Source organism: Diplodia corticola (assembly GCF_001883845.1).
Source record: "Diplodia corticola strain CBS 112549 chromosome Unknown scaffold19, whole genome shotgun sequence".
Lineage (NCBI taxonomy): Eukaryota > Fungi > Ascomycota > Dothideomycetes > Botryosphaeriales > Botryosphaeriaceae > Diplodia > Diplodia corticola.
In genome coordinates this window covers 678017-702941 of record NW_017971498.1, presented here as the reverse complement: position 1 = coordinate 702941, position 24925 = coordinate 678017, and the positions used below count along the sequence as shown (strand labels likewise).

Below are 24925 nucleotides of genomic sequence, written 5' to 3'. Positions count from 1 at the left end.
GCGGCAGACATAGTTTTCCAGCTCAGCATGCCGCCATTCGCGGCGGTTTCCGCGCCTTTCGCCTTATCGGGCCGTCGACTTGTCGTGTCGAAGGGCGCGAGCGTGTGCTTTGACACATCCCCATAAGCACTTGGGAGAAGCAACACACAGTCAATCCCGCCTCGGCCCCCCTCTCTCTCACACACACAAAACCACGTCGGCATCCGGGGTGATACAGGCTGCCATGCGTTGCTCCCTGCACCTGCGATCCCAGCATGAGCAAAAGCGGATTCCCGCACCCCCGATCCATCTCCTCGGAGAAGCGCGCCAGCATGCATGCACAGACGGAATGCAGAGAAGAAGGCAAGCAAAGATGGACTCAGCCCGGATAGAAGCAGCAATAATCCCACTCTTGTCCTGAACCTGCCACACCGCACGGAACACGCCTCCTTCTCCAGCCACGCGTGCAGCGAGACCCCAGCCAATCAGTCCTCACCGCGAGAGGGCCGTCCAATCTATCCACATTATCGGTCAAAGAAGGCAAACGGAGCTGAAGATAACAGCACGGACGTAGCTGGCCGACTTATCTACCCCAGATGCCGCCGGGCCTCTCTTTATCTATCTGACGTGGAACCCGCACGAGTACTTGTAGGAGGCACCGGCTTCGTACTGGGCTCAGGCTCAGGCTCAGGCCCGGCCTTGTCGTTTGCCACTTAGGAGAGCAGGGCCTGCCTTGAGACGCGGCGACAGGAAGGAAGGCATACACGCACGCAGGCATACACGCACGCAGGCATACACGCACGCAGGCATACACGCACGCAGCCAGCCTGTTCCTTCCTCAACACACCTCTCATCCGTCACGGCAGGTACCCAACCCACTTCGCAGCACCAACACCACCACCACCACCACCACCAACGCAGCACCTCTGCCCACGCCTTTCCGAGTTCCTTGCTCCCTTCTCCAGGACTCTTCGCCTCCCAGACCATTCATTCATTCATTCCTTCCCCCACTCGGCTCCGCCGCCCTTTGGCGTATCTCTCTCCACAGACGTTTTGGATTTTTTTTTTCGCAAGGAGAGAGAGAGAGACTGGCTCTCGGACCCTGTCTCATCAGTGCTCTGCATCGGACCACCGGCGTACCGGCCGGAAACAAGAGCATGGGAAAGAAAGGGTAGGACCGCCACGCCAGACTTGCGCTCCTTTCAACACCACGAGGAAGGATCACCCGCTGGGAACAGGGGAAGGGAGAGCGAGCTGGATAGGTAAGAAGAGTCTTGCTTTGTGGACGCTCAAAACCTCACCACCGCCCAGAGGACGCTAGGAACGGGGAGATGTGCAATGCCACGATCCACAAACTTCAGTCTCTCATACCGACCAACCTATCCCGGCAGAATCCGCAAAGGTGACTGGAAGACACTGTCAAGGAGCAGAGTGGTTGCAATCAAAAGGCTTTCATTCTTCATTCCGAGGTATCTAATCAACTCTCGTCCCCACACCTTCATTTCTGTCATACGTTTCGTGGTATTAGTAAAACGCAGAATTCCTCCCTAGAACTTGCAAAAATCCGAAGAAGATCAAACGCTTTGTCTTCCACGTCTAAGATTCCCCTCCCGGTTTGTTTCATTTTTTGGGCCATGACTTCAAGAGATGGTCTCATCGGATATATTGGACTGACAAAAGCAAAGAATAAACAAGAAGAACTAAAATCGTCGCCACAAAATCGAACATGCTCAGCAGAAAAACTTGTACACCTTCTTCCACCTGGGCCACGCAGCCTGCTCGGCCCTCTCCTGGGTGACCAGCTCCGCAACATCGAAGTCACGACGGCCCGAGTGAAGGTCCATGTTGTGTGAGCGGACGATGGGAGTGCGCTTCCAGATCTTGTAAATGACGTAGAAGCCGATGACAATGGGGAAGGCCAGGTAGACGGAGAAGAAGTTCTCGATGAGTTCGCCGGTGGTCATGTCTGCGTAGCCGATGGGGGCGAAACCAGTCCAGAACTGAGCGACCAGGACGAGCAAGTTGAAGATGAAGCCGATCCATGAGCCAATGACGCCAGGCTGGCTGCGGAAGGCAAGCTCGTCCAGAGAGTGGCCCTGGGCCTTCCAGCCCTTGCGGAAGCGGATGTGGCAGAAGCAAATGGACATCCAGGTGAAGATCGAAGACAGACCGGAGATGGCAAGCATCCAGGTGAAAGCCTTGTCCTCGGCCGTGGAATCGGCGGCAAGGAAAGCGAGGAGACCGAGGATGGCGGAGAGGATGATGCCGACCATAGGACGACCCTTGCGATCGATGTAGCCGAGAATGCGAGGAGCCTGGCCCTGCTCGGCAAGGGCGGCGAGAGTACGCGAAGAACCGTAAACGGACGAGTTACCGACGGACAACACAGCAATCATGATGACGACGTTCATGATGGACGGCAGGACCTTGATACCAGCGTTGTTGATGGCAATAACGAAAGGCGAGGCGGCGGCATCGGCCGAGGAGCTGCCGTTCAGGAGACGGTCATCGTTGTAGGGGACAAGAAGACCAATGAGGGCGAGGGAGACGATGTAGAAGAGGGTGATACGCCAGAAGACCTGCTTGACAGCAGTAGGCAGCGACTTGCGGGGATTCGCAGTCTCGGCGGCGGCGAGACCGACCAGCTCGGTACCGGCGAAAGCGAAAGCAGCTGTGACGAAGACACTGCAGAGACCCTTGAATCCGTGGTTAAAGGCTCCGGGATCTTTCCAGTACTTGTTGCCAATGTAGGTACCATCGGGACCGCCACCAACGTTCAGGATGATGCCGAGGATGATGAAACCGATGACGGCAATGACCTTGATGATGGAGAAGACGAACTCGGCCTCGCCGTAGCCCTTGACACCAAACAAGTTGATGCAGACGATGACGAAGAGGAAGATTGCGACCCAGGCGGAGTTGTTGATTCTGCCCTCGTTCCAGAAGTTGACGGTGATGGAAGCGGCGACAATCTCGAGCGGCAGGACAATCAACCACTGGAGGGCATAGTTCCAGCCCATGGCGAAACCCCAGGCGGGATCGATGAAGCGGGTCGAGTATGCGGAGAAGGAACCAGCGACGGGGAACAGGACAGCCATCTCGCCCAGGGCGTGGACGGTGCAGTACAACATGATGCCGATCAGACCGAAGGCGATCAGCAGCGACGCGGGGCCACCGTTGGCCAGGGCCTTTCCGGAGCCGACGAACAGACCAGTACCTGGCAGCGCGCGTTAGTGGGGACTGGGCAAGCAACACCAAGGCGGCACGACAAGCACATACCGATGGATCCGCCGATGGCAATCATCTGCAGGTGACGGCCCTTGAGCTTCCTCGCGAGGGGAGACTCGGCGGTGGCGGCGGCAGCATTCTCGAGGTCGTAGCTCTTGTCGTCACCACCGTGCGAGGTCGGGGCGGTGGCGTGGGCATTGGGGTCGCGGCGGAAGCTGTCGACGACGCGGGCGCTCCACGACTGCTGGTGGGGGGCGACGTCGCCGTAGTTGGCGGCCGGGGCCTCGGTGGAGTTGGAGTCGTAGACTCCCTTCTCGTCGGCACCCATGGCGGATGAGTTCCCGGGTGTGGTGGGCGGAAGAAGGGACGTCGGAGGCTGGCGACCTGGCTGGAGTCCCGTAACGGGATGAGAAGAAGGCGCTGGGGCTGGGCTGGTGAGCGCACGAAGGGGGGCGCTGGGAGCACACTTAAATGGTGTCGCTCTGGGAAGGTGCAGCTGGGGCACGGCGGGACCACGGGACTAGCAGGGGCGCGGCGCGGCGATGGACGGTCGGCGACGGCCCCCGGCTAAGGCCCGTTTTCAGTGGGCGTGCAACGATAGCACTGCCAAGCTGCCGGGCACATCCCACGCCCGCTCTCTTGATCATCCTGTTACGTCGCGGTGCATTGCACCACTCGGAACAAGCGTAGCCCGCGTGCCACGCAGCCAATTGCCGCGCCCGCATTGTTTCCAGAACAGCTCGCCCGCTCGTCGACGCCGTCTTATCTCGCAGCCAAGCAGGCTTCGATGGTTTCGCCGCTGCGCCAGAGGGAAATCCCCGCCCAAACGCCGCCGCCCGCGAGCGCCGCAACACTGACGGCGTGGCGTGCCGGCGCAGGCTCTCACGGCCGTTGGGAGCACACCGCGGGGGCGCCGTTCGCGGCCGGGGAGCTCGTTTGAGAGGGGCTCACAGACCTTCCAGATAACGCTAAGCGCGTAATTGAATTGCATGGCCGACCGCCTCTGCACGCGACTCGTGCTCTCCAGAGGGTAGCGAGGGATCTGCCCGGCCGGCCTCGCCGACTCAGCTCCCGTGCGGCTGGCTTGGGCGGTCTTTCCAGAAGCCTGCCGCATCTCGCGCAGCCATCCCACTCTTCATCTCGCAAGCCACGGCCAATCGAGCCGCCGCCAGCCGTCGCCAGCCAGCCGCCGCCGCCAGGCTCTGGGGCGGGTGGCAATTGCCGGTAAGGCTGGTGGTGTTGAGCGAGAGCGAGGATCCGAGCATGGCACCGCGCCGGCGCCAGCTAGGTACGCACAGGCTCTCGCCCACCCGCTGTTGCCACCGATAAGGGAGCACTCGCGCTGATGACGCGCTGCACGAATAGTACGCTACTCGACATGTCTGGCGCCCCATGATGGAAATGGCGCCTGTGCTCGCCGATCCTGCGCGAGAGGCGTCCTCACAGTATCTGCCTCTCAGAGACATGGCGCCCATCTTACGTGGGCCGGGCGGATGCCAGAGCGTGGGCCTCCGCGCTCCCCTCTCCCAGAACCTGAGAAGCTGCCGTGTCATCGGCCGTGCGTTTCTTCTGCCACGCGGCTGTACGCAGGGGCGCGTGGTTATGAACGCAGCGCTGCTCGTGTGACTGCCTGCACGACAGCGCCGACAGGCTAGGGTAGATGCGGCGGCTGGGCATCCGAGCGCGGCGCGTATAGAGCAATATAGGGCGTCACGGCGGGAGCGGGCAGCCGCGGGCAGCTATGGTCATCTATGGTCAGGATAGCACCGCCCTTGGATGATGAGGCTGGGTCGATGGACGAATGACGGGCATCATTGGGCTCTCGGGGCCCTGATTGGTGCGGAAGGCCAGATGCAGGATGACTTGATGATTCGAAGCTTGGCCCCCGAAACGAGAGGCTAATTAGGCTCCCGTAACGCCTCGTCGGCTCTTCCTACAGGCTACCACGGTGCCGTGCGCTCATTTCATCCATCAGCTTTGTGTCGCCGTCATGCGCACCCGTCATCACATGAGCCAGACGAGCGAGACGAGGGAGCAGAGCAGAGGCCGCCGCACGCGTCAGTCCCGCCATTTGTCCTCTGCAGCGAGGCCCTGACAGCACGGCTACTCCCGAATCGCCAACCGCTCAGCCTTTTCTTGTGCTGATCGCCAAGCCCCCCGGCCCTGCCGCAACGCCATCCTGAAAACTCTGAACGAAAAAAAAAAAAAAAAAAGCCGCACAGCCGTGGCGCGGAGTCAGCCACTCCCGCGCGGTCCCGGCTTCTCGAAATCTGCGCGCTGCGAGGTGGTGTCACTACCGCCCACGCCGCATCGAACGTCTATCGCGAGGTTGAGAGGTCGGTCCACGGCTCAGGGCAGACCCACAATACCCCGTCCGTGCCATTATCTTAGCCCGGATCTGTCTACCAACTCTAACATAATAGAAACTGCAACCAGAAAGCCGGGGCCTGGCCAGATACCGGACGCACTGCGGCCTTGGCCCGCTCCGCTGGCCGCTCCGCCGCACGCCTTCGTTTATAATCGGCCTTCCACCCCGGAGCCCTTGCCTGTACGAGCATTTATTTCACCTAAGATTTACTCCCCGGACTATGGGGTGCAGCGTGCCGCCGCCGCCCCAGAGCCACCAACCCGGCTCACGTGGCTCCGTCCTCCCGCCTTCCCTCGCTAGAGCGTTGTCAGTACGTAAGAATGCGGAGAAGAATGCGGAGAGGCAGCCGGCGAAGGAGCTAACCACGCCGACGTCCGGGGATGTCCATGTGTATCTGCGTGACTTGGCTTGGCCCGGGCAAGAGGCGCCTTGGTCCCCCGACGAAGAGAGTGGACACGCATCCTTCGAGGTGTTGCGCTGAACCCGAGCTGCTATTTTTGGAAGGACCTCCGTCGACGGTCTTCTCCTCGTCCGCCTCTTGGCCAACAGCTTCGCCGGCCGCCAAGGCTGCCCTATCTCGTCGCATGCGGCTCACACCAGCGGCCGCACCTGCACCGTACCTACGCTCTTTTCTCCGACGCGCCCCAAGCCCACAATAATGCCGCGCAACGAGCAGCGAAAAACGCAACCTTTGCAGAACACCAGCCGCCCTCTTATCGCATCCCCCACCAGCACCCACCAGAAAAAGCACGGGTATCGTAAATGCTCGGCGTAATAGACTCCACTTAACTTTATCTATGCAGGATCAACAGGTACGCGTCGTGGTTCTTTGGGGGGCCCGAAAGCTTTTTGGTTGCGTGTTTTGGCCCACCAGATTGAACCCTTATTCACGCGAGCTAATGAAACACGCGAGTTGGCGACCGGGCGTTTCCGCCGCGAGAGAGTGGGTCCCCCGCCTAATTGCCTGAATCACTACCTCTACTTTTTTTCAAAATTGCCGCGCTGTTGCGCGAGAGATAGCGTAGGTAGTAGTTTCCCCCCGTCGGCGAAACTCGTCGGGCTCGTGAGAGCGAGGGTAGCCGAAAAGAGCGAAGATGCCCCCGCTCGGTCCAGCTAAAATACGAGCTTCGCGAGATATGGTTTACCGCAAGAGAACAAACAAGCAACTTGTCATATGCAGCCTAGTGCCCGCTTTTGTCGCAGACTACACGTATCTCCAAGCTGGCCGCCGGGACCAATCCAGAGCAGTTTTGATTCCTGACTAAGTTCGACGAATAGCACAAGAGCAAGCCATCTTACAATCGTCGGCCTGCAATCATCTTGTCGACGGCGGCTGAATACTGTTGAGGTTGTATACCGGCGATCGCATTTCCGCCAAAGCCTTGACGGGTGCCGGGGGCGAATTGCGGATGCTGCCATCGTTCATACATCAAAGGTGTTTGCTTCAGATACTCTCCTCTGGCTCGTTACATTTCCTCTTCATCATGGCTTCTACCGCTAAGTTGGACAACGCTACCTATTCTACAAGAATGATGTTTCTGAAAAGAAAAAAAAACAGTCCAAGAGAGGGGAAACGCGCGAGCCGTGAGCCATGCCATGCATTGCGTGCGTGGTGGGTGCATGTTTTGATAGATACTCCCACACAAGTACCGCTACCCGTAGAAGTAAAGGAACAGTGATACAACGCCCATGCCATGTATACATGCAAACCACTCACAAATTCTCCTCCCTCCCTCCCTCCTCCCTCAAGCATCGTCCCCCCTCCCGCTGCCACAAATTTAGGTATACCGACCCTCCATGTTCTTTTTTCCCCCCTTTCTTCCGTTCCATCACGCCCCACCCATCTCCTCGTCCTCCTCGCTCTCCTCTCCCTCGGCGGCGTCCCCGTCATCCTCAACCTCCATCTCATCGTCCGCCAGCACCGCCGCCGCAGCCGGCCGCGGCGGAACGCCCCCGACGACGATGCTGTCGTCGACGTCATCCATGTCTTCTTCTTCCATGGTGGGCACCGCGCTGCTCTCGCGGCCCCCGCCGTCGCCCAGAGGGAGGTCCGCGACGCTGTCGCCGTCACCGCGCTCGGACGCGTCTGCCACCGTCGAGTCCGCGACGGACGACGGCACGCCCGCGCGCTTCCGCCTGCCGGACGCGCCTCCTCCTCCTCCGCCCCGTCTGCCCGCGGCTCTGCTGCCGCCGCCGAGGGCGGCGCCGGTGCCGGGCGTGGCGGTGCCGGCGGCGTCCTCGCCGACCCAGACGAGGTCGTGCTGGGGCGTGGGTGCGGAGGCTGCGGCTGCGGCGGCGGCGGCGGCGGCTTCGTCGTCGCGCTCGGCGCGGTCTTTGCGCTTCTTGACGGGCACCGCGTCCGGGTTGCCGTCCCAGCGGTCGAGCCGGCGGCCCGTCTGCCGGAAGATGCGCGCCCAGTGCGTCATCTCCTCGCCGCAGTCATCGAGCTCGAGCCGGCCGACGATGGGCGTCAGCCCCGCGAGCCTCGTCGCCTCGAGCATCGGCCTGCGCACCGGCGAGTGTTCGAGCACGCCGTTCTCCGCCGCCAGCGCTGCCGCCGCGTAGAATTCCTCCTCGCTGTCGTAGCCGTCTGGCATCAGCTTGAGCCGCTTCCACGCTCGTGAGAAGGTGCCTTCGCGCTTGCGTCGGCGCTCGGCTTCACGATGCTGGGTGCGGAGTTTGCGGTCGAGGATGTAGTCGACTTGCTTCTTGCGGTGTTGCTCCACTGCCATCTGGTGCGCTGTGGGAGGTCGCTTGCGGTTGACACTGGGATCCGTACCGTTCAGGGGAAGGTAAAAGCCATGAGGCCCAGCACCGCCCAGGGCCACAGAAGGGGAGGCAGTGTCAAGATGTGCTTTGAAAGGATGGCGTGCACTGCCGCCCACACTTGAGGGGGTGCCTTTGCTGCGTGGTCCCCAATTCCCCCGGCCAGGGCCTTTGCCTTGAGGAGGTTGTGGGGTAGATGGTCCATCGTCGTTCAGCAAGTTGTTGATGCGCATGTTGGGAGTAATCCTTGGTGGATATCCTGCAACGCTGGGAGGGCTAGCTGATCGAGTACGATCAGTGTCAGATCCGTAGTCGGCTTGCAGCGCCTTGAGGGGCGCCTTCGCACGGCCACTCGATCGAAACGATGCAGGCCCGGGGGATTGATGATCCCTGCCTGGCGTCATTGACCCGTCATCAGATGCGACAGAAAAGACCGGATTATTGGTGAATCCCTTTTTGATTCCACGCTTGGGTCCGGTCACCACAGGGGCCATGTCGGTGGCCAGGATGGTTATCCGCTCTTTCCGCTTTTCCTCCCCAAACACCTTCTCTTCCTCCGTATCCACGTTCTCCAGCGCCGCTTCCTCCTCTGTAAGATGCTTAAAGGGCGGTGTCTTGATGGGCATTCCACCAGTAGCATCCCCAGAGGTTCCTGGCTGGCCTTGGCCGAATGGATTATGCATCGCGTCGTGCTCGGTAAAGTCGCTTTCCAGATACCACCACATCAGCCACAGGAAGGCCTTTGCGCGACTCTCGGAGCTCAAAGCGCTTCGCATGACCAGGTCGAAAAAGTCTCGAGGAGGAAAAAAGTGTAGCTCGGATATCTTGGGGGCGTATTGTGCGAGGACGAAGATGAGGTTGACGGGGTTCGTGCGCGGTACAGAGGCGTTCTTGATCTCTTCGATAGTGCTGGGCTGCTGTGTATCCTCGGTCGCTCCCTTGAGGATGGACTTGAGACGAGGGGCGTCCTGCAATTGCTTGTAGGCATTGGGGTCTTGATGAGCTTGGAGCGAGGGGATCGAGTGATAGGTTCGGAGCTGGGCGCGCATCTCGGGGAAGACTAGTGAGTGTTAGCATGTCCAATGGATTCTTTGCACTGGCACCTACAGTTCAGTGTGGTGTTCATGCGGCCGACATTGACCAACAAGCACACCATTGCCATGTTGATAGCGGCAGCGCGCTCCGTCAACAGCTTGTCCTTGAGAATCTTGCTGCATTTGCTGCTCTTGGCCATGGCATCGAGGTATATGTCGGCGAAGGTGTGGCCGTCGGTGCCGTCGGAGACCTTGTGGAAGACGCGAGTCTGGTCATCGAAGACGTTGCGCAGGAAGTCGTATTGGATGTCCTTGCGCCACAGCGGCACGCCATCTTCCTTCTTCAGGTGGCGGATCTTGTTGCCCGAATACACAGAGGACACGCTGCCGTTGGCATTGCGGCGGGTGGTGGTGGTGGTCGCAGTATACATGGGCTGCTCGTCGGCGGGCTTCGACTTGGGGTCGTCGGTGGAGTCGGGGTCGTCCTGGGCAGGCGGCTGGCCAGCTTCGGTCTTGACGGGCGTCGGGGCGTCGGGCATGTCTTGGTTGGGAGAGTCGGCGGCGAGGACGTGGCGGAGGCTGTTTCTGGGATCGGGCTCGTCGGCGCGCGGCGCTGGCGTGGTGGAGGGTTGTGACATGATGGGTTTCAGGCGCTGAGCTTCCCAGAGCTCCTTGGTTCGGCAAAGTTGCGATTTGAGAGCTGGGCGAGGGTCAGTGGTACAAATCACGGGACCATGGCTTCGTGGTGCAGCGATGCGAATGGTGCGATGGGCGCGGCGCGCGACAATGCTGCGGGCTGGAATGGGAGGAACAGGAATGCAAGATTCGCGGAGCTCGACCATCTGACACCGCGCCGCCGCCATCCCCAGACCGCGCCTGCCACGCCCGCGGCCCGACCAGTTGATCCGGCAAATCCACCCGCCAAGCCCTTCCCCGGCCCTTTCCCCATCTGGAGAAGCGCGCTGCACCTCACCCTGTACTCCGTTGCAGAAGCTGTTTGTTTCACTAAGTGTATGTATATATCGCTCCCTGTCTCGTGGTCGTGGCCGGCAACGCTAATTAACGGCAGAAATCGAACCATGACAAAATCATGTCTTGCCGCTGCACGCCTACCCTACCCACCAACGCCTCAACTATGCATCCCTGAGAACCAACAGGCCAATTTGCCCAACGCCATTGCCGTGCAGATGTAACAAGTAAATAAATGAACGCCCCTCGGCACCCTCGTCCCCACTACTCAGCCGCTAGCGGGGGTGTGCCGCTCGGTGACCGAGGAGCCGCTGTTTCCGTCGTGGGCTCGGCCGCTTCACTTGACAAGCTCGCTGTTGCCGTTGCCTCCGTCGCCTCTCCTGTCATCGTGTCCGCATTGCCAGTGGTGCTCTCTGTTACTGTACTCTCTTGCGCGGTCGTGGCCTCTTCTGGTCCAGGGCTCCTCGGAGGTGTTGCCGTGTTGCCAGTGCCAGGGAGAATCGATAATTCTTCGGCACTTGCCTGATCCAGCACCACAGCAGACGTCTCGCTTGGACGTACGACAGTAGCCCCGTTGATGGCCTGGTCCGCCTCCTCTGCTTCCTCGCTGGGAACTGCCGTCTTCTCGCCAGCTTCCTCCTTCTTCTCATCCTCACCAGACTCGTGGTCCTCCGCGTCAGCCATGTCTTCATCCAGTGCCTCGGCCTCCGCGGGGTTGGTGGCAAGGTGCTTGTTCCTTTCATCTTCCGCATCGCTGTCATAATATTCCGCGTCGTTGGCAATGCCTCTGTCCTCCTGGAGCTCCGTCATGCGAACATCCATGTTCTCATCGGCATCTATGTCTGCCAGTATGTCGTCGTCCTCTTCGGAGCTCCCCAGCCCCTGACGGGGGACGTCTTGCATCTGAACCGATGGCGCGAATGGTAGTTGGCGCAGGCGCTCGGCAATTGTGGAACGGATCTTTTCCAGATACTCTGGAGTGTTGTCGTTGGACATGTTCGAAGGGGGTACATCCAGAAGATACTCCGGGCAGTAGTACTTGATCATAGTAAGCAAGAGCCTCTCTGAGCTTTTCTCGAGAACTCACTTCGTAGTAATCACTGAACGGCAGGACCTTCGGAGTCGGTTCTCCAACTGCCTGCCCCGTCTCATATGCCCACGTGCGAGCTACGTTACGGATGCTGTAACCGCCTCCTCCAACCATCATGGTTGGCAGTCCAAAGCTCTTGACAAACTTGACGCAGTTGGCGTGTCCCTCCATGGACAGATTGAAGCTCCCAAGCCGATCTCCAGACAGACTGTCGGCACCACACTGTAAAACGACGGCTTCGGGCCGAAAGCACTTCATGATATCGGAAATAACCGCCTCGAAAATTCCTCGATACGCCTCATCGGTTATGCCGTCGCGGAGAGGCACGTTCACTGCATATTTCTTGCCCTTTCCGATGCCGATATCCAGCAAGTGGCCGGTTCCGGGGTAGAACTCGCCAAACTTGTGGAAAGAGCACGTCATAACGCGGTCAGTGGTGTAGAAGGCCTCTTCCACTCCGTCTCCATGGTGGATGTCGATGTCAATGTAGAGCACGCGCTGGTACACGCGCAGGAGTTCCAAGGTAGCCAGGACGATATCTGCAGCCGTTAGCCACGTGCAAGGCATGGCGAGCAGAGCGAAAGCATACCATTGACATAACAGAAGCCACCGGCTTGGCCCTTTTTCGCGTGGTGCAGGCCGCCGGCCCAGTTCACTGCAATGTCACAGCGGCCACGATTGAGCCGCGCGGCGCCTTCCATTGAGCCACCGGCACTGATGGAGCAATACTCAAACAAGCCGTCGAACACGGGGCAGTCGCCGCTGATGTCGTACTTCAAGGCCTCTTGCTGGCAGCCGCCAATGGAGTCGGGGGTGATGCGCTGAAGAAACTCTATGTACTCGTCGGTGTGGAATTGGGTCATCTCCAGGGCGGTAGCGGGCTTTGCGCGCTGCGAGACAGCCGGGTTAGCGGGGGATGCAGCAAGGAACAAGGCCGACGCACGTAGACCTCCATGTTCCTGTAGAGACCGTAAGACATGACCAGGTCGTGGGTCATGCGGATACGGAAGGGCTTCATGCAGTGGCCTGGCTCATAATCGTAGCAGCCTATGTCCGGGTCGTACATGTACGCCACGCGCGTCTTGTTCGACATGGTTGCGAACTGCTAGAATGGGGTGGTGGAGAGCGCGGGCGGAGCAAGCGGGCCACAGAGCAGCGTTAGTGAGAGAAAACGAGCCGCACGTCAGGTGCAAGAGGGAGCTCGGGTTTGTGTGTTGCGGGTGATGAAATCGGCGGGGCACTCGGACAAAGCGCGGCGAAATGTGTCAGCAGCGACGAAGGGCCCCTTGGGCGTCTTTGCTCAAGCAAAGGCCGGAGAAGCGAGCTTGTGGAGTGAGCGCTGGAAGACGAGCAGAAGGTTGGGCGAGCACTATCGTCATCGCTAAAACCCCCCGGCGCGTCGTCGGCCCGGACCACTCGGCTTGCCTGAAACATTTTACGGGAGCCCGCTGCGCGACACTCGATCAGATCAGCAAGGATCCTCGGCAGCCCTTCGGGGCCCGAGTCTTCTATCACAACCTGCTGTGGCACCCCTGTGCGAGCACAAGGCCGGCGTTCTGAACCGTCCTTCACCGTCCTTCTCTCGCCCTTCCCGAACGTAGCTTGGGATTCGGGGGGAAGCAGGCGCTGTTATTGCCTAGCTAAGCAGATCGCAGTGCTGCAGTATGAACACACGTGAATAAAGCCACATCTAATCCACTTGGCTCAGAACCAACAACGCCAAACAGAAAAAGAAAAAAAGCACTAATCCAAGGGATATCGCAATCGTTACAGGATCGTCATCGCCGTTTCACCCCCTCCTCCGCCGTGTGCCGTCTCATGCTGTTTCAAGCGCTCACTGCATGCGCAAACACCTTGGTCGCCAGGTCGCTGAGCAGCCGAGCTTTGTCGCCCTGCGGCAGCTCCTGGAAAACCGCATACACGCTCTTTCCCCGAGTGTCTCGCACCGCGCCCAGCCTGTTCCCCGCAACTGCGCCCGCAACTGCTCCCGGGAAGTTTGCGATGATGAAGCCCATGGCGCCGCCGCTCAGTCCGCCGACGAGACTCCAGAATCTGCCGTTCGGCTGCGCCTGCTCGCCCTCGGCCAAGCCTTCCTCGCGCAGCATCTCCTCAAAAGCGCTGCCGAACTGCTCGTTACTGAAGCGCTCGTGCTCGCTGGCCGAGCCTCCGCCATTGTTGCCTGAATTGCCTCCAAAGAACGACGACCAGGGGAAGCCGCCAGGCATGCTGCCCTGCTGGCCCGCCTGAGGCTGGGGGATCTCCTCCTCTGGTTCATCGTCATCGAACCCTCCGGTGTAGTTGTTGTAGGTCCGCGCAGCATCATACTCGCGACGGCGGGTTGGATCGCACAGCGCGTAGTAGGCGTCGTTGATCTGCTGGAAACGTTTGGTCCGTGTGGCGCGCTCAGGGGAGTCTGCGGGGACACGGTCGGGGTGGTGCTTCAAAGCGGCTTTCTTGTATGCATCCCGGATCTGTTGCTGGGTCGCTTTTGGCGAGATGTCGAGGATTTTGTCTGCATACAGAAGCGTTAGGCAGGCTGGGGGTCTGTAAGACTTGATCGGCACGCACAGTAGTCTGGAGCTGCGGGATGTTAGCTTTGCGTCACTGCATATGGACGGGGGATTTTGGCGTACTGGACATTGTTGTGAAGCAGCAACAGGTATCTGACTTTGATCGAAGCTCTGAGAGTATGCGAGGTGTCGTTTGCTGGGGACGGAGAGGAAAGTCTGGCTAGAGAGAGTGGGAGAGCGATGAAACTGGGCTGTCTGGACACCTCGCCTACCCATGACGTAGCACTATTCACCGCCACACGAAGTGGCTGATCAGGGTCCGCTCCGTTCCCTCACGTGCACCACAGAATGATTCAAGCCCCTCCCCCACTTGCACATCCGTGGAGCGGAATCCGACGTCTCAATAATGTTGTAAACACGTTACGTTTATTCAGTTGCTCACGAAGGAAGGCCGTTCCACACCTGGGCCCGGATAGTTGCCTTTGCCTGCCTACTGTGTACGTAAGCGGGCACAGGTTTTCTGCAACCCACTGTGACCAGGTATATCAGAGGCGTTTATTGCGGTACTTGTGACACGACGCATCAACCTCATTTCATCCTCATGGGCATGAAATCTGCTGGAAATCACCGCACCAGGAACCGCACAGCCCATGCCGCGCAGAGCGGATTGCTCAGGCCGCACCTCGTTCCACACGAAGGAGCCAAGACACTGCAGGTGGGCAGAGACTGCTCCACCACGATGACTCTTCAGGCTGCCGCGGCTCTGGCGACGATTTGACAGTCCACCCGCGCACCGCGCCAGCGGGAAAGGCCCCATTGCCATGGCGCGCCATGGCCGGGCCAGGACATCCGTCCAGGCGGTCCAGAGCCCCCAGCGCGGCGCACGAGCCCGGCGAGATCAACCTCCGTCCGGCATCTTACCCAACTTTAATGGCCTGAGACGGTGCGATCCTGGCTGGTGCAAGAGCTTAGACACGGGCTCCTGGCCGCGCGGTGGAGTGCACCACAGCAGCTCCACGCGCTTTCCGCGCAGTTCGGGTTCGAGACCGGCGCCGGCGCCGGCAGGCCAGTGGATAGGGCAGCTGATCGACGATTTGTCGGATCTTGGGCGGAGGCATGATTGACTTCGGAGAAGGCGTGCAGCTGCGATCTGCGCCGTTCGCAGGTGGCAGGCGCCATCAGCTCACACAGCGCCGGCCCAATGCACCAACAACACGCTTCTTCCTGCGCGACCATCCCTTACCACCAGCCCTCGACTCCTGCGCGTGCCGCCCAAACCATTTGACCGGTCGCTGCACGTCGCCGCACTGACAGCAAACACCCCCCCACTTGCCGCGCAAAACCTGTGCGTCCCGTTTCGGTCCGTCACTCGCTGCACCTAGCCGCCTCCGCCTTATTGTACAAGACTGCGCACGCTCTCGGTGCTCCAGGCGCACATTGCTCTCCGCAGCTCCGCCCGTATAGGTATTGTTCGCTCTGTCGCCCCGATCACCCTCAATGCTTGTCTCACGCCCTCGAGGAATCGCGCGCAAGCACCGTCGCAACGACTATCTGCACACGCCGCTGAGCCGCCACGCCTTCAGCGACGTACGATCGACCTCGACCTTCTACCACTACCCGACCCAGCAGAAGCAGCGCCCCCCGACAATGGGTTGGTTTGGCCCGTCGCGCTCGCCCTACAGCTCCGGCGGCGGCGGCTACTACTCGTCCTCCAAGTCCAACTGGGGCCGTCCCGCCAGCACCTACTCGTCGCATTCATACTACAAGCGCCGCCCGCGCGACGGCTACATCAACCGCCTGCTCTACAAGCTTAAGCAGCTCTTGCGCGAACTGTACGACTATGCGCGCCGCCATCCGGCCAAGTTGTTCTTCATGGTCGTCATGCCCTTGTTGAGCAGCGGCGCTTTGCACGGCGTCCTGCGCCAGTTTGGCATCAGCTTGCCGCGCGCGCTGAATAGCGCGCTTGGCGGTGCCTCGATGGGAGGGAGCTACAGCAGCCACGGCTCAAGGAGCTATGGCGGCGGATATTACGGTAGCTCCGGCTACGGCGATGACTACGGGAGAGGCAGTGATGGCCTGAACCTGGGCAGCTTGATGAGCCTCGCAAGCCTGGCGAAGCACTTCATCTGAGGGCTGGCCCCCCCAAAGTGAGGCGGCTGCCAGGAGATGATGGCCGGGTGGGCCATCCGACTGCCGACATACCAATGCGCAGCACCCGCAGCGCGCCAGCGGGTCCGCCCGCTGCACGCAATCCGGAGCGTGTTCATTTCCTGGTCGCTCGGGCTTCCCTCGAGCACCCGACGCTTTCTGGAACGTTCGGCCCCCCGCGTGAGGACACATATCATCTGCCTTCAGGAGGGTGTCGCGTGCCGAAGCCTCATTCCACCTCCCCCCCTTCTCCGGCCAGCGATCGCAAACAGCGGCGCCAGGGTCGGAATTCAAACTCAGGCTTCGGCGCAATTGGATCTAAGGTTGCGATCCTGGCTGCGAACGGATGATCGGAGCGGAAAACAGCAATCCCCTTCATGACCTCATGTTCAGCCCTGCATTGCAAAGATAATAAGATGATGGCCGACGATATTACGACCTGAAACGAGAGCACCTTCACGAATTGGATGACGGAGACCCCTTAAGACAACATTGAAACAATTAATGACGAGGCACATATTACTTGTATTTATCCTCCTTGACGTAGAATCTTCACCACCTACCTCAGTTTCCGACGTGCAATTCTTGACTTTGCCCTCTCTTCTCTGCCTTCCTGCCGCCGCAGCTCCCGCACTGCCCGCACTGCCCGCACTGCCCGGACGCCGGGCCGCAGACGCCGCAAGCCATTGTGAGTACTCCGTACAGGTCGCGCCGCAGGTCGTCTGGTCCGTCTGTGCCGGCAGTCACAAGACAGCCTCCTTTGCAATCAGCCCAGTATTGCGATTGCCCGGGCCCGAACACTGACCGGTGACCAGAGAGGCAGTGCCCAAGCGGAGAGTTGGACCAATCACCAGGCTGACTAAGTCGAGTTTGGCAACGGAACTACCGCAGAAGGGTCCAACCTGCCATTGTCGCGGCGACCTCATTGGCGTTGCTCGCTTGTACCATTACCGGCGGCGCCGTGCCCCCCTGGTTTGCGTGGGCCGACGTCGCAATCGAGGCAGCCAGAAGCGCTGGGACGCCGGGCCGAAGCCACCAACCCCTCCCGCATACTCGTCATTGGAGCGCGGGAGCAGAGTTTTAGGCGGAACCGATTCAGGTACCCGGATCTACACAACCAAGCACACCGCTTCTGAGAATTCTCTCGAGACTCTGCCACGGCGGCGGCGGCTGAGCTTACGAAGCGGAGGCGTGGTGGGGCGTTTATATTGCCATCAGTCGGACAGGGCGCGACCAAAGCGCTGCCCGCAATCCAAGAGGTTGAAAAACGGCGCAGTCCCCCGTCCCCCTGTCGTGGTACCTACTGCTACCCCAACTTCCTGAATCTTGCCGTGGACCAAAATGCCGCCCAAGCGCCGAGGCATGCGGCGGTTCTTCTGCTGCGGGCCCAAGGACGAGGCCGAGACAGAGCTGCCGGTGAAGCCGGCGAAGCAGGTGGCCGAGAAAGTCGACCGAGCGGGCGTGGTGTCGGGTGGGAAGGCCACGAAGGACACGAGGGCTGCGAAGGACCAGCAGAAGGGCGACGGCGAGGCCGCCGAGGCGAGCGCGGAGGCCAGCGAGAAGGGTGCATCCATTCCGACAAGCGAGCACGAGGCCACAGAGGACCATTTAGCCGCCGAAAAGCCGGATGCTTCCACGACCGAACCGGAAGGGATCAAAGAGGAGGACCAGCAAGCTGAAACGCCTGCTCCCACCGCCGCCGCCGACGACGTTGCGAAGGATCAGGCACACCCGGCACGTGCTGATGCTCCCGCCGGAAAGGAGGATTTAGTCGCCGCGGGTCCTGCCGTCGAGGCCACCGAGAGCGCCGCCGAGAAGGAGCTGGCCGCCGACGGCCTGCCGCCTGCCGAGGCCCCCGCTGCCTCCTCGGTGGAGAAGACGCCCGAGGCTCCCGTCGAGCAGCCTGTTGCTGTTGTTGAAGACCAAGGATCTGCCATCGTTGCCGAGGCCACTGCTGCGCCAGCCGTCCAAGAGGCGCCTGCGCCCCCCGCCGCCGTCGCTGATGAAGACATCGAGTCTCTCGCCGAGGCCTTCTTCACTCCGGCCGAGGAGAAGCCCGAAGAGAATCCGCTGTCTGTCGAGATCCCGGCCGTCCCAGAGAAGTCGGAGTCGCGGACCAAGTCACCAGTCTCTGAGGACGAGTCTGCCGAGCCTGCCGAGCCCGTTGATGATGCTGCCCCGGTGTCAGCGGCCTCCGAACCGGTAGAGGACCACTCGCCTGCAGAGGAGCCCGTCGCTGTCGCAGAGAAGGAAGCCGTTGAAGAGACGCCCGACGTCCCGGCGAGCGTCACGGAGGAGGTTTCGCCGGCCGAAATCCCCGTTGCCCCTCTCGATGAGACCCCGTCGACCCAAGACGACGCTATTACTATCAAGGAGCAAGAGTATGAGCAGGAGCAGGAGCAGGAGCACTCGGCCTTCTCGACATCTGGAATCACCGCCACCGAGGCCGAGGCCGAGGACGAGGACAACACTGCCGCCGAAGAATCCATCGTTGAGTCGCGCGAGGTTGTTCCAGTCGACCCTCCCGTGGTCTTGACCAAGGACGAAGACACGCATTCCGAAACTCACTCCGGCACAGTGACCGACGACGACGCCGACGCCGACGCCGACGACGAAGATGACGCGTCGTCCCACACCACCGACAGCCCAGAGCCGGGAATCACCAGAGAAGATTCCGTCATTCCGAATGGCTCGGACCAGAAGGTTTCCATGCCCCGGCTGTTCCCCCACAACAAGCAGGGCAACATCCTCCAGAGAGTCATTGAGTCCTACATCATCAACGGAAGGTCCGATTGGAAGATCGTCCAGAAGTATCTCCCCAAGCCCACCGCCGATGGAGACGATTCTGCTGCCAAGTTGTCCAGGGTCATCATGACTCGCATGTTGGAGCATTGCCTGAGCGAAGCCGAGCTGACCGAGGGCCGCGTTTTCATGCCCATCCTGCGGGAGCAGCTGGCTCACTTCTACTGGGAAGACCACAAGGACAAGGAGGCCATCAAGCTCTGGAGGAAGGTCCTCGGCGACACGGCCAACGGCGACAGCGACAAGTTCGTCTACCGCGCGAGGACAAATGCGACAAGGTCACTCTGTAACATATACTTTACCAAGGCTCTGGAAGCTCATATTGCCGGCGAGGATCCCTCCAAGCACGCGAAGAAGCTCGAAGAGGCTGCCGGAAGGGGCGCCGACCCCGTTACGACCATGTGGTGGTACGCCCACTGCTCATCATTAATGCTTACGGCCTGGCATCAGATGCACGACGAAGACTCGTACAGGGCATTGGAGAACTTCCGATTCAACGCCAAGTGCGCCATCGGAAAGTTGGAGAGCAAGGCCTCGTCCAATGCCGAGAGCGGTTTCCTGCTCCTGGCCGAGACGCTCATGACCGCCGCCGACAACTGGGAAGGCCACGTGGAAGGCGACGAGAGCGCGACGAGAGCCATGTCGCTGTTCCTCCAGCACCACTACGCAGTCGGCCTCGAGAAGGATGGCGACGGCGACGGCAGCGCTGCCAACAAGGCGCAGACGTACGGCGCGTGCGAGACTTGCGACAACGAGCTCTCCTGGGGCCACTTCCAAACCTGCAGGTACTGCAAGGTCGACCTTTGCGATTCCTGCCACAAGTCTCTGGAAGACACGACTCTGAAGGTGCGCGTCTGCAGCCCGATCCACGACTTCTTCCGCACGAGTGGACCCGCGCCGCACGAGCTACCCAAGGACCACGTTCTCCTCGAAGGCGAACAAGTCCACTACAAGACTTGGATCTCCATGCTGAAGGACGACTGGGCAATCTAATCGACGCGCTTTTCTCCTCAATTCCTTCTCCATCTCGATCTTCGGCCTTCTCCCTTTTGGCTCATCCCCGGCGCGCCAAACGTCCTTTGACGGAGCATTCCACGCTGGAATGCCTCGTCTTGCGCATTCCCCTCCCACCGGATCGGTCTTGTTTTTGGGAACCCGATTCACATTCACAAGACTCCGGCCGGAAGATTGGACTTCTTCTTGCAGACTGGACATCGAATGTCCACCACCATGTAATACCATGTATTTGTACGGAAACACTGTACATCCGTTCAAACCTATGGACGAAATTACCGAATCTACACACATTTGTGCCTCCTCCGTCGGGTGTTATTTTCATGTTGGATCTTGTATGATTTGTATTGTCTGGGGCGGTGAGGCTGATGCTGCAGGCTTTCTGTGTTGTGTTGTCACCGACTTTAATGAGCATGTGAGGATTGGCGGCCCGTTCAGTTTCTCAATCATGGCGCCCGACAAATATTTGTATATATAATAATGAAAGGGCTGGCGCGGGTGGAGGGGTGGCGGCCAGTCTTGTGTCGGGAGGTGCTGATCATATATAAAAACATCTACATGAACCATCATCTGAACCGCAAAGTAAAAAAGCAAAAAAAAAAAGAATCAAAGGGATTTCGAAACGCCACTTTTGTTTCCCTCCCCCATCCGAGCCGATGATACGAATAGACTTTCCGTGAAACGCCGCAATGCTACACGCCCCCCCGAAATGACGCCCAATTCCTCTTCCCCTCTCTCGGCGGCCGAAAAAAAAAAAGAAACAGCGTCCATCCTTGGATTTTCCTTTTGCAAGCCGGGAACGACACAATGCCGGTGGAACATCGCGCTCGTCAGTCAACTGATCCTCGTTCGTTCAATCGTCGCACAGCGACATCCACCCTTCTCCTTTTTTCCTGTTCTCTTTTTCCTTTCGTGCGGCCCACTCCCTGCACTAGGTATGGGACCGCCGTAGTAAAAGACCAGATAAACACACGAATTCGGTAGAACGAAAGAAAAAAAACCACTTTTCACTACTACTACAGTCTTCTCTCAGAAACATCGCGCGACAAGGGCAGCTTCTCGCTCGTTGCTGAAAAATGAGAGAGAGAGAGAGAGAGAGATAGAGCGCGTCGCGCGTCGCGCGTCGCTGCGCATCGTCACTAGTAGTAGTGGTTGTCGACACCGTGAGCAAACTCCCGCCGCCGCCGCTGCTGCTGCTGCTGCAGCTGCTGCCACGACGGCCGAGCCGGGTGAGGAAGCGGCTGGGTCGGGCCCGTGAGCGCCGTCGACTGGCCGACGAGCGAAGGCTGGCGGCGGCGGGACCGGCGCCGATGGTGCCGGTGGGCGAGGGCCCGCATGAGCTGGTGATCGACAGGGATGGGGATGGTGGGGTGGAGGAAGTGCGGGTGGTGGTCGCCGTTGGTGCTGGTGCTGCTGCGGCGGCGTTGGCTGTTGATCATCAGAGATGAGCTGGCGGCGGCGGCGGCGGAGAGTGCTGATGATGATGGTGCTACTGCTGCTGCTGGGGGTGCTGCTGGGGGTGGCTGCTGCGACGGCGGCGGCGGCGGCGTGCGGTTGGATTTCAGCGTGAGCGTCGGGATCGGGAGAGGCGCGGGGAACAGCTGGGCTTCGATTGAGATGCGGCGCGGCTTTTCTAATTCGACTTCCTCGTCGCTGGAGGCGGAGGAGAAGCCGTCGTCTTGCAGGCTGGAGAGGTCGGATTCTTCATCTTCTTCTTCCTGTCCGTCGGCCGTGTAGGGGTTGGCGGCGCCGTGCTGGGTGTGGAAGAATTGCCTCAGCAGGTCCTCGGGCGGCGGGGTGTCGCAGCCGGGGAGGCCCAGGAAGGACCAGGTCTTGTGCGGTCTGGTGGGCAGCGGCGAGGCGCGGGGAGCGCTGGCGACGGCGACCAGCATGTCGCCGCGGCGTTTTGGGAAGGTGCAGAAGGGCATCAGGAGCGACAGGAGCTGGGCGTGGCGAGCAAGGGGAAACGGGGGCGCATTGTTCTTTTAAACGGCAGCGGGCTGTGGGGAAGATGAAGTGTCGTGTGGGGCGACCGGCGCGGTTCTCACATTCTCTCGAGCAGAGGGTGGTTGGCGCAACAGCGGTTCATATTTCCTGGGGACGGTAGGGCTGATTGAGGCAGTGGGCGCGTCAATTTGCGCCTGGCTGACGCAGTTTCACCCCCCGGGCGCACGGCGACGCTGTTGATCCAGGACGGCGCCGACAGGCTCGTTTTGAAACGGCTGCCTCGCTCCGCTGCTCCGGCAATAGCACTGCCAGTCTATTCTCGCACATGGACTGTTTGGCCTCGGTCGCGAACCTGCCTCGCCAGTTCGAAACCCAAGTCGCTGCCTGACGCGGCCGGTCAAGACTTCACGGAATCTCCGTTTCATGCGTTATATATGCCGAGCGTCGTCTAGACTTGCCGTCGTCTTCTGAAACGGCCGCTTGGGGTCAAATCTCGCATAGCTATGTGCCGCCATGCTGTGATGATGATGGTGAAGAGTCCCTCTGCCCTCGAGATTTTTCTGACTCGCTTTCCTCTGTCCGGCCCACTGCGTACCTTGGTTGATGTTGCCAGAAACGGCAAGAGCGGGCCCGGCGGATGGCAGCTCTCTCTAGCGCCTCCTGCCTTTTCAGGGCCGCTAGCAGATCAAAGCACGTGACGTGACACCAACACGGGGTTGCTGTGTCGGAAACAAGGTAGTGGAGATAGAGTCAAAGTGAGTTCTCGATTTCGACCGAACATCTAGTCTGTCCCCGAGGCCTTGGCCCTCTTGGGCATCCATGGTATCAAACAAAGAAAAACTGGTAGTGTACACGGGGTATCTATTGTATGGACCACTCAATCCCCTCCCCCCGGATAGTACGGGTTGTTGCCCGTCAACTGTATCTCCGACGACGTCTTCGACCCGGCGCGGCGGCCGTCCTTGGAGCTTCCCGACTCCGCGTCCTCGTCGGCCGCGCAGCCGGCGCTGGAGTCGACGTAGACCTCGGTCGTCTTCATGATGTTGTGCATGTCGTTCATCTCCCACGCCCCAGTGCGCCCGTCACTCTTGCCGACGTTCGAGATGGTGGTCGCGTGCTCCGAGTGGCCGACCCGTGTCTTGGTCGTGCCGCGAAACGTATCGACTCCGCCGTGCGAGGTGCCGGGGGCGCCGGAGCGGAAGCCTGCGTTGGCGGAACCCGTGTTTTCGTTGTCGTACGAGGAGGAGGAATGGCCCTGGATGGCACGTAGTAGCGTGTTGAGCACGCTGAACTCAAGCCCCAGCTTGACGCTGTACACAAACGCCTTGAGCGTCGTCTGCAGCTTGTACTGGTTGGCCAGCTCGATGCCGATGAGCGCCACGTCGAGCAGGATGACGATGATGTTGACGCAGATGAGGTTGCGCCGCACCGCCGTGATGCGTTTGCCCTGCGCCGCCGTCGTCGGCCGCAGGATCTTCCACGTCTCGTAGATGTACAGCCCCGAGATGATGCACTCCTGCACCGCGAACGCAGTCAGCTCCGCCTTCTCGTACGCCGAGTAGATGTTGGCCATTCGCGTCGAGCCCTCGGCCGAGAATGCCAGCCCCGTCGTCGCCCCGTGGAAGACGCAGCCGTTGACGATGATCATCCAAAGCACCCAGCGTAGCTTCCGATGGTCGTGCACCACCAGGTTGAGCCGCGAGTACAGCGCCAGCGACTGCCCTGTGACCATAGGGACCCACCCCACAATGACAAAGGCCAGCCCGATGTAGTTCATGTTCGGGACGTCTGTCACGAAGAACTTGAGCGTGAAGCCAAGACAGTATATGGGGATTCCACCGGCTGCCACCAGGACGCTCCAGAAATAGAGCCCGCTGTACCGTTTGAACGTGATCAGAACCAGGACGGCGAGTTCTGCCGCGTTGAACAAAGCAATGGCCAGGAACGCGATCATGACCAGTGACATGGCAAAGGTTGTCTGGGCGGCATCGCCCGTCTTGCTTTGGGTGCCGGACACCGCATCGGAGGCCGGGCCTGTTGACATGGCGAAATGAGGGAAGTAAAGGCAAGGGACCGGAAGAGAGTGTGAGAGAGAAACGGGACAAAACCTTTGTACATAGCTCGCATAAACGAGGCTGCATGTATATATGCCGACTGGCCGCCTTGGCGGGTTTGGCCGTACAGAGAGCCGCAAGGGGAGGCGGCGATTAACTGCGTATGGGCAATGCTGAGCTGGCGGATGACTGTCTGTATCCCTGCAAGACCGAGCCACGCTGCGATCTGCAGGGCCCATGTGCGAGTCCAATCAATAGGAGCAGGATCCGGATAGTTTGGGTACCGACTTGTGCGGAAAAATTGGCGAAGGAGAGCAGTGCGAGCCCGGATGTGGCCAAGCCGTGGAGGCGTGCCCGTCTCCGCGGGCCTATGACGAAGGCCATTTGCGGGGTTGCTTGACAACAGCGCCAGCCAAGTCGAGCTCCCCGGCACATCAATCTGGGGGATGTGCCTTGATGCGCAACTCCTGCTCCACCGCGCCGATCCCCTGGACAGTCGCATGTGAGCAACGCGCAGTCTTCAAGAGCACGCTTTCCCGGCAGCATGCCTGAGAACCCAGTGCCCCAACGCACCCGGACATGGCTATGCTCCCATTCCATTCTCCATCAGTTGAGCCGCTGGTGGCAACCGCGCAACGCGTACCTTTGGTGAGGGCGAAGGATCCGGGGGTCAGATCGTCGGGCCGAATCTAGGTACACCTTGTCGTCAGCGTCTAAACTTACCTGTCGGAAATGTTTTCCTGCACGAATCAGGTCATTTAACTTTGCCGCCGACAACGTCTTGCTTCCACGATCGAGCAGGCCCTGTCCCGTCATAGTCAAGTCTCTGCGAATCCACAGGGACCGGCGTGTCGCCCAGAGGACCAAATCACGAACCGTTGTGGACCTAAGCGAATGATCCGCGGATCTATTGATATGACCGCATTCGACAGCTCCTTCAGCTCCACAAGTCACTGCTCATCCTGGGCGCTGCGTCGAGATCAGAGGCAAAAGGAGCGAGTGCCAGAGGTGAAGCT

The 24925-nt window shown here is 60.1% G+C and overlaps 8 protein-coding genes across 8 annotated transcripts; 2 read left to right on the top strand and 6 right to left on the bottom strand.

Annotated features, from left to right (window-relative positions):
• Window positions 1-1709: 1709 nt before the first annotated feature.
• Window positions 1710-3535, bottom strand: BKCO1_19000227 (amino acid permease; the record flags this gene model as incomplete). Its single annotated transcript, XM_020272024.1, has 2 exons — window positions 1710-3196; window positions 3259-3535. The coding sequence occupies 2 exons, from the start codon at window positions 3533-3535 to the stop codon at window positions 1710-1712; spliced, it is 1764 nt and encodes a 587-aa protein (XP_020131432.1).
• Window positions 3536-7404: 3869 nt separating this feature from the next.
• Window positions 7405-10217, bottom strand: BKCO1_19000226 (ino80 chromatin remodeling complex; the record flags this gene model as incomplete). Its single annotated transcript, XM_020272023.1, has 2 exons — window positions 7405-9401; window positions 9449-10217. 2 exons carry the CDS (start codon window positions 10215-10217, stop codon window positions 7405-7407), a joined length of 2766 nt encoding a protein of 921 aa, XP_020131431.1.
• A 391-nt stretch (window positions 10218-10608) lies between these two features.
• On the bottom strand, window positions 10609-12527 carry BKCO1_19000225 (histone deacetylase rpd3; the record flags this gene model as incomplete). Its single annotated transcript, XM_020272022.1, has 4 exons — window positions 10609-11382; window positions 11432-11973; window positions 12024-12324; window positions 12378-12527. 4 exons carry the CDS (start codon window positions 12525-12527, stop codon window positions 10609-10611), a joined length of 1767 nt encoding a protein of 588 aa, XP_020131434.1.
• A 733-nt stretch (window positions 12528-13260) lies between these two features.
• On the bottom strand, window positions 13261-14074 carry BKCO1_19000224 (uncharacterized protein; the record flags this gene model as incomplete). Its single annotated transcript, XM_020272021.1, has 3 exons — window positions 13261-13946; window positions 14003-14014; window positions 14068-14074. The coding sequence occupies 3 exons, from the start codon at window positions 14072-14074 to the stop codon at window positions 13261-13263; spliced, it is 705 nt and encodes a 234-aa protein (XP_020131433.1).
• Window positions 14075-15441: 1367 nt separating this feature from the next.
• Window positions 15442-16074, top strand: BKCO1_19000223 (uncharacterized protein; the record flags this gene model as incomplete). The annotated part of the gene is made up of 1 exon (XM_020272020.1): window positions 15442-16074. One exon carries the CDS (start codon window positions 15442-15444, stop codon window positions 16072-16074), a length of 633 nt encoding a protein of 210 aa, XP_020131199.1.
• A 1359-nt stretch (window positions 16075-17433) lies between these two features.
• Window positions 17434-19887, top strand: BKCO1_19000222 (nacht and tpr domain protein; the record flags this gene model as incomplete). The annotated part of the gene is made up of 1 exon (XM_020272019.1): window positions 17434-19887. The coding sequence occupies one exon, from the start codon at window positions 17434-17436 to the stop codon at window positions 19885-19887; it is 2454 nt and encodes an 817-aa protein (XP_020131428.1).
• A 1160-nt stretch (window positions 19888-21047) lies between these two features.
• BKCO1_19000221 (udp-glucose dehydrogenase udp-mannac protein) lies at window positions 21048-21800 on the bottom strand (the record flags this gene model as incomplete). The annotated part of the gene is made up of 1 exon (XM_020272018.1): window positions 21048-21800. The coding sequence occupies one exon, from the start codon at window positions 21798-21800 to the stop codon at window positions 21048-21050; it is 753 nt and encodes a 250-aa protein (XP_020131430.1).
• Window positions 21801-22732: 932 nt separating this feature from the next.
• On the bottom strand, window positions 22733-23899 carry BKCO1_19000220 (uncharacterized protein; the record flags this gene model as incomplete). Its single annotated transcript, XM_020272017.1, has 1 exon — window positions 22733-23899. One exon carries the CDS (start codon window positions 23897-23899, stop codon window positions 22733-22735), a length of 1167 nt encoding a protein of 388 aa, XP_020131429.1.
• Window positions 23900-24925: the final 1026 nt, after the last annotated feature.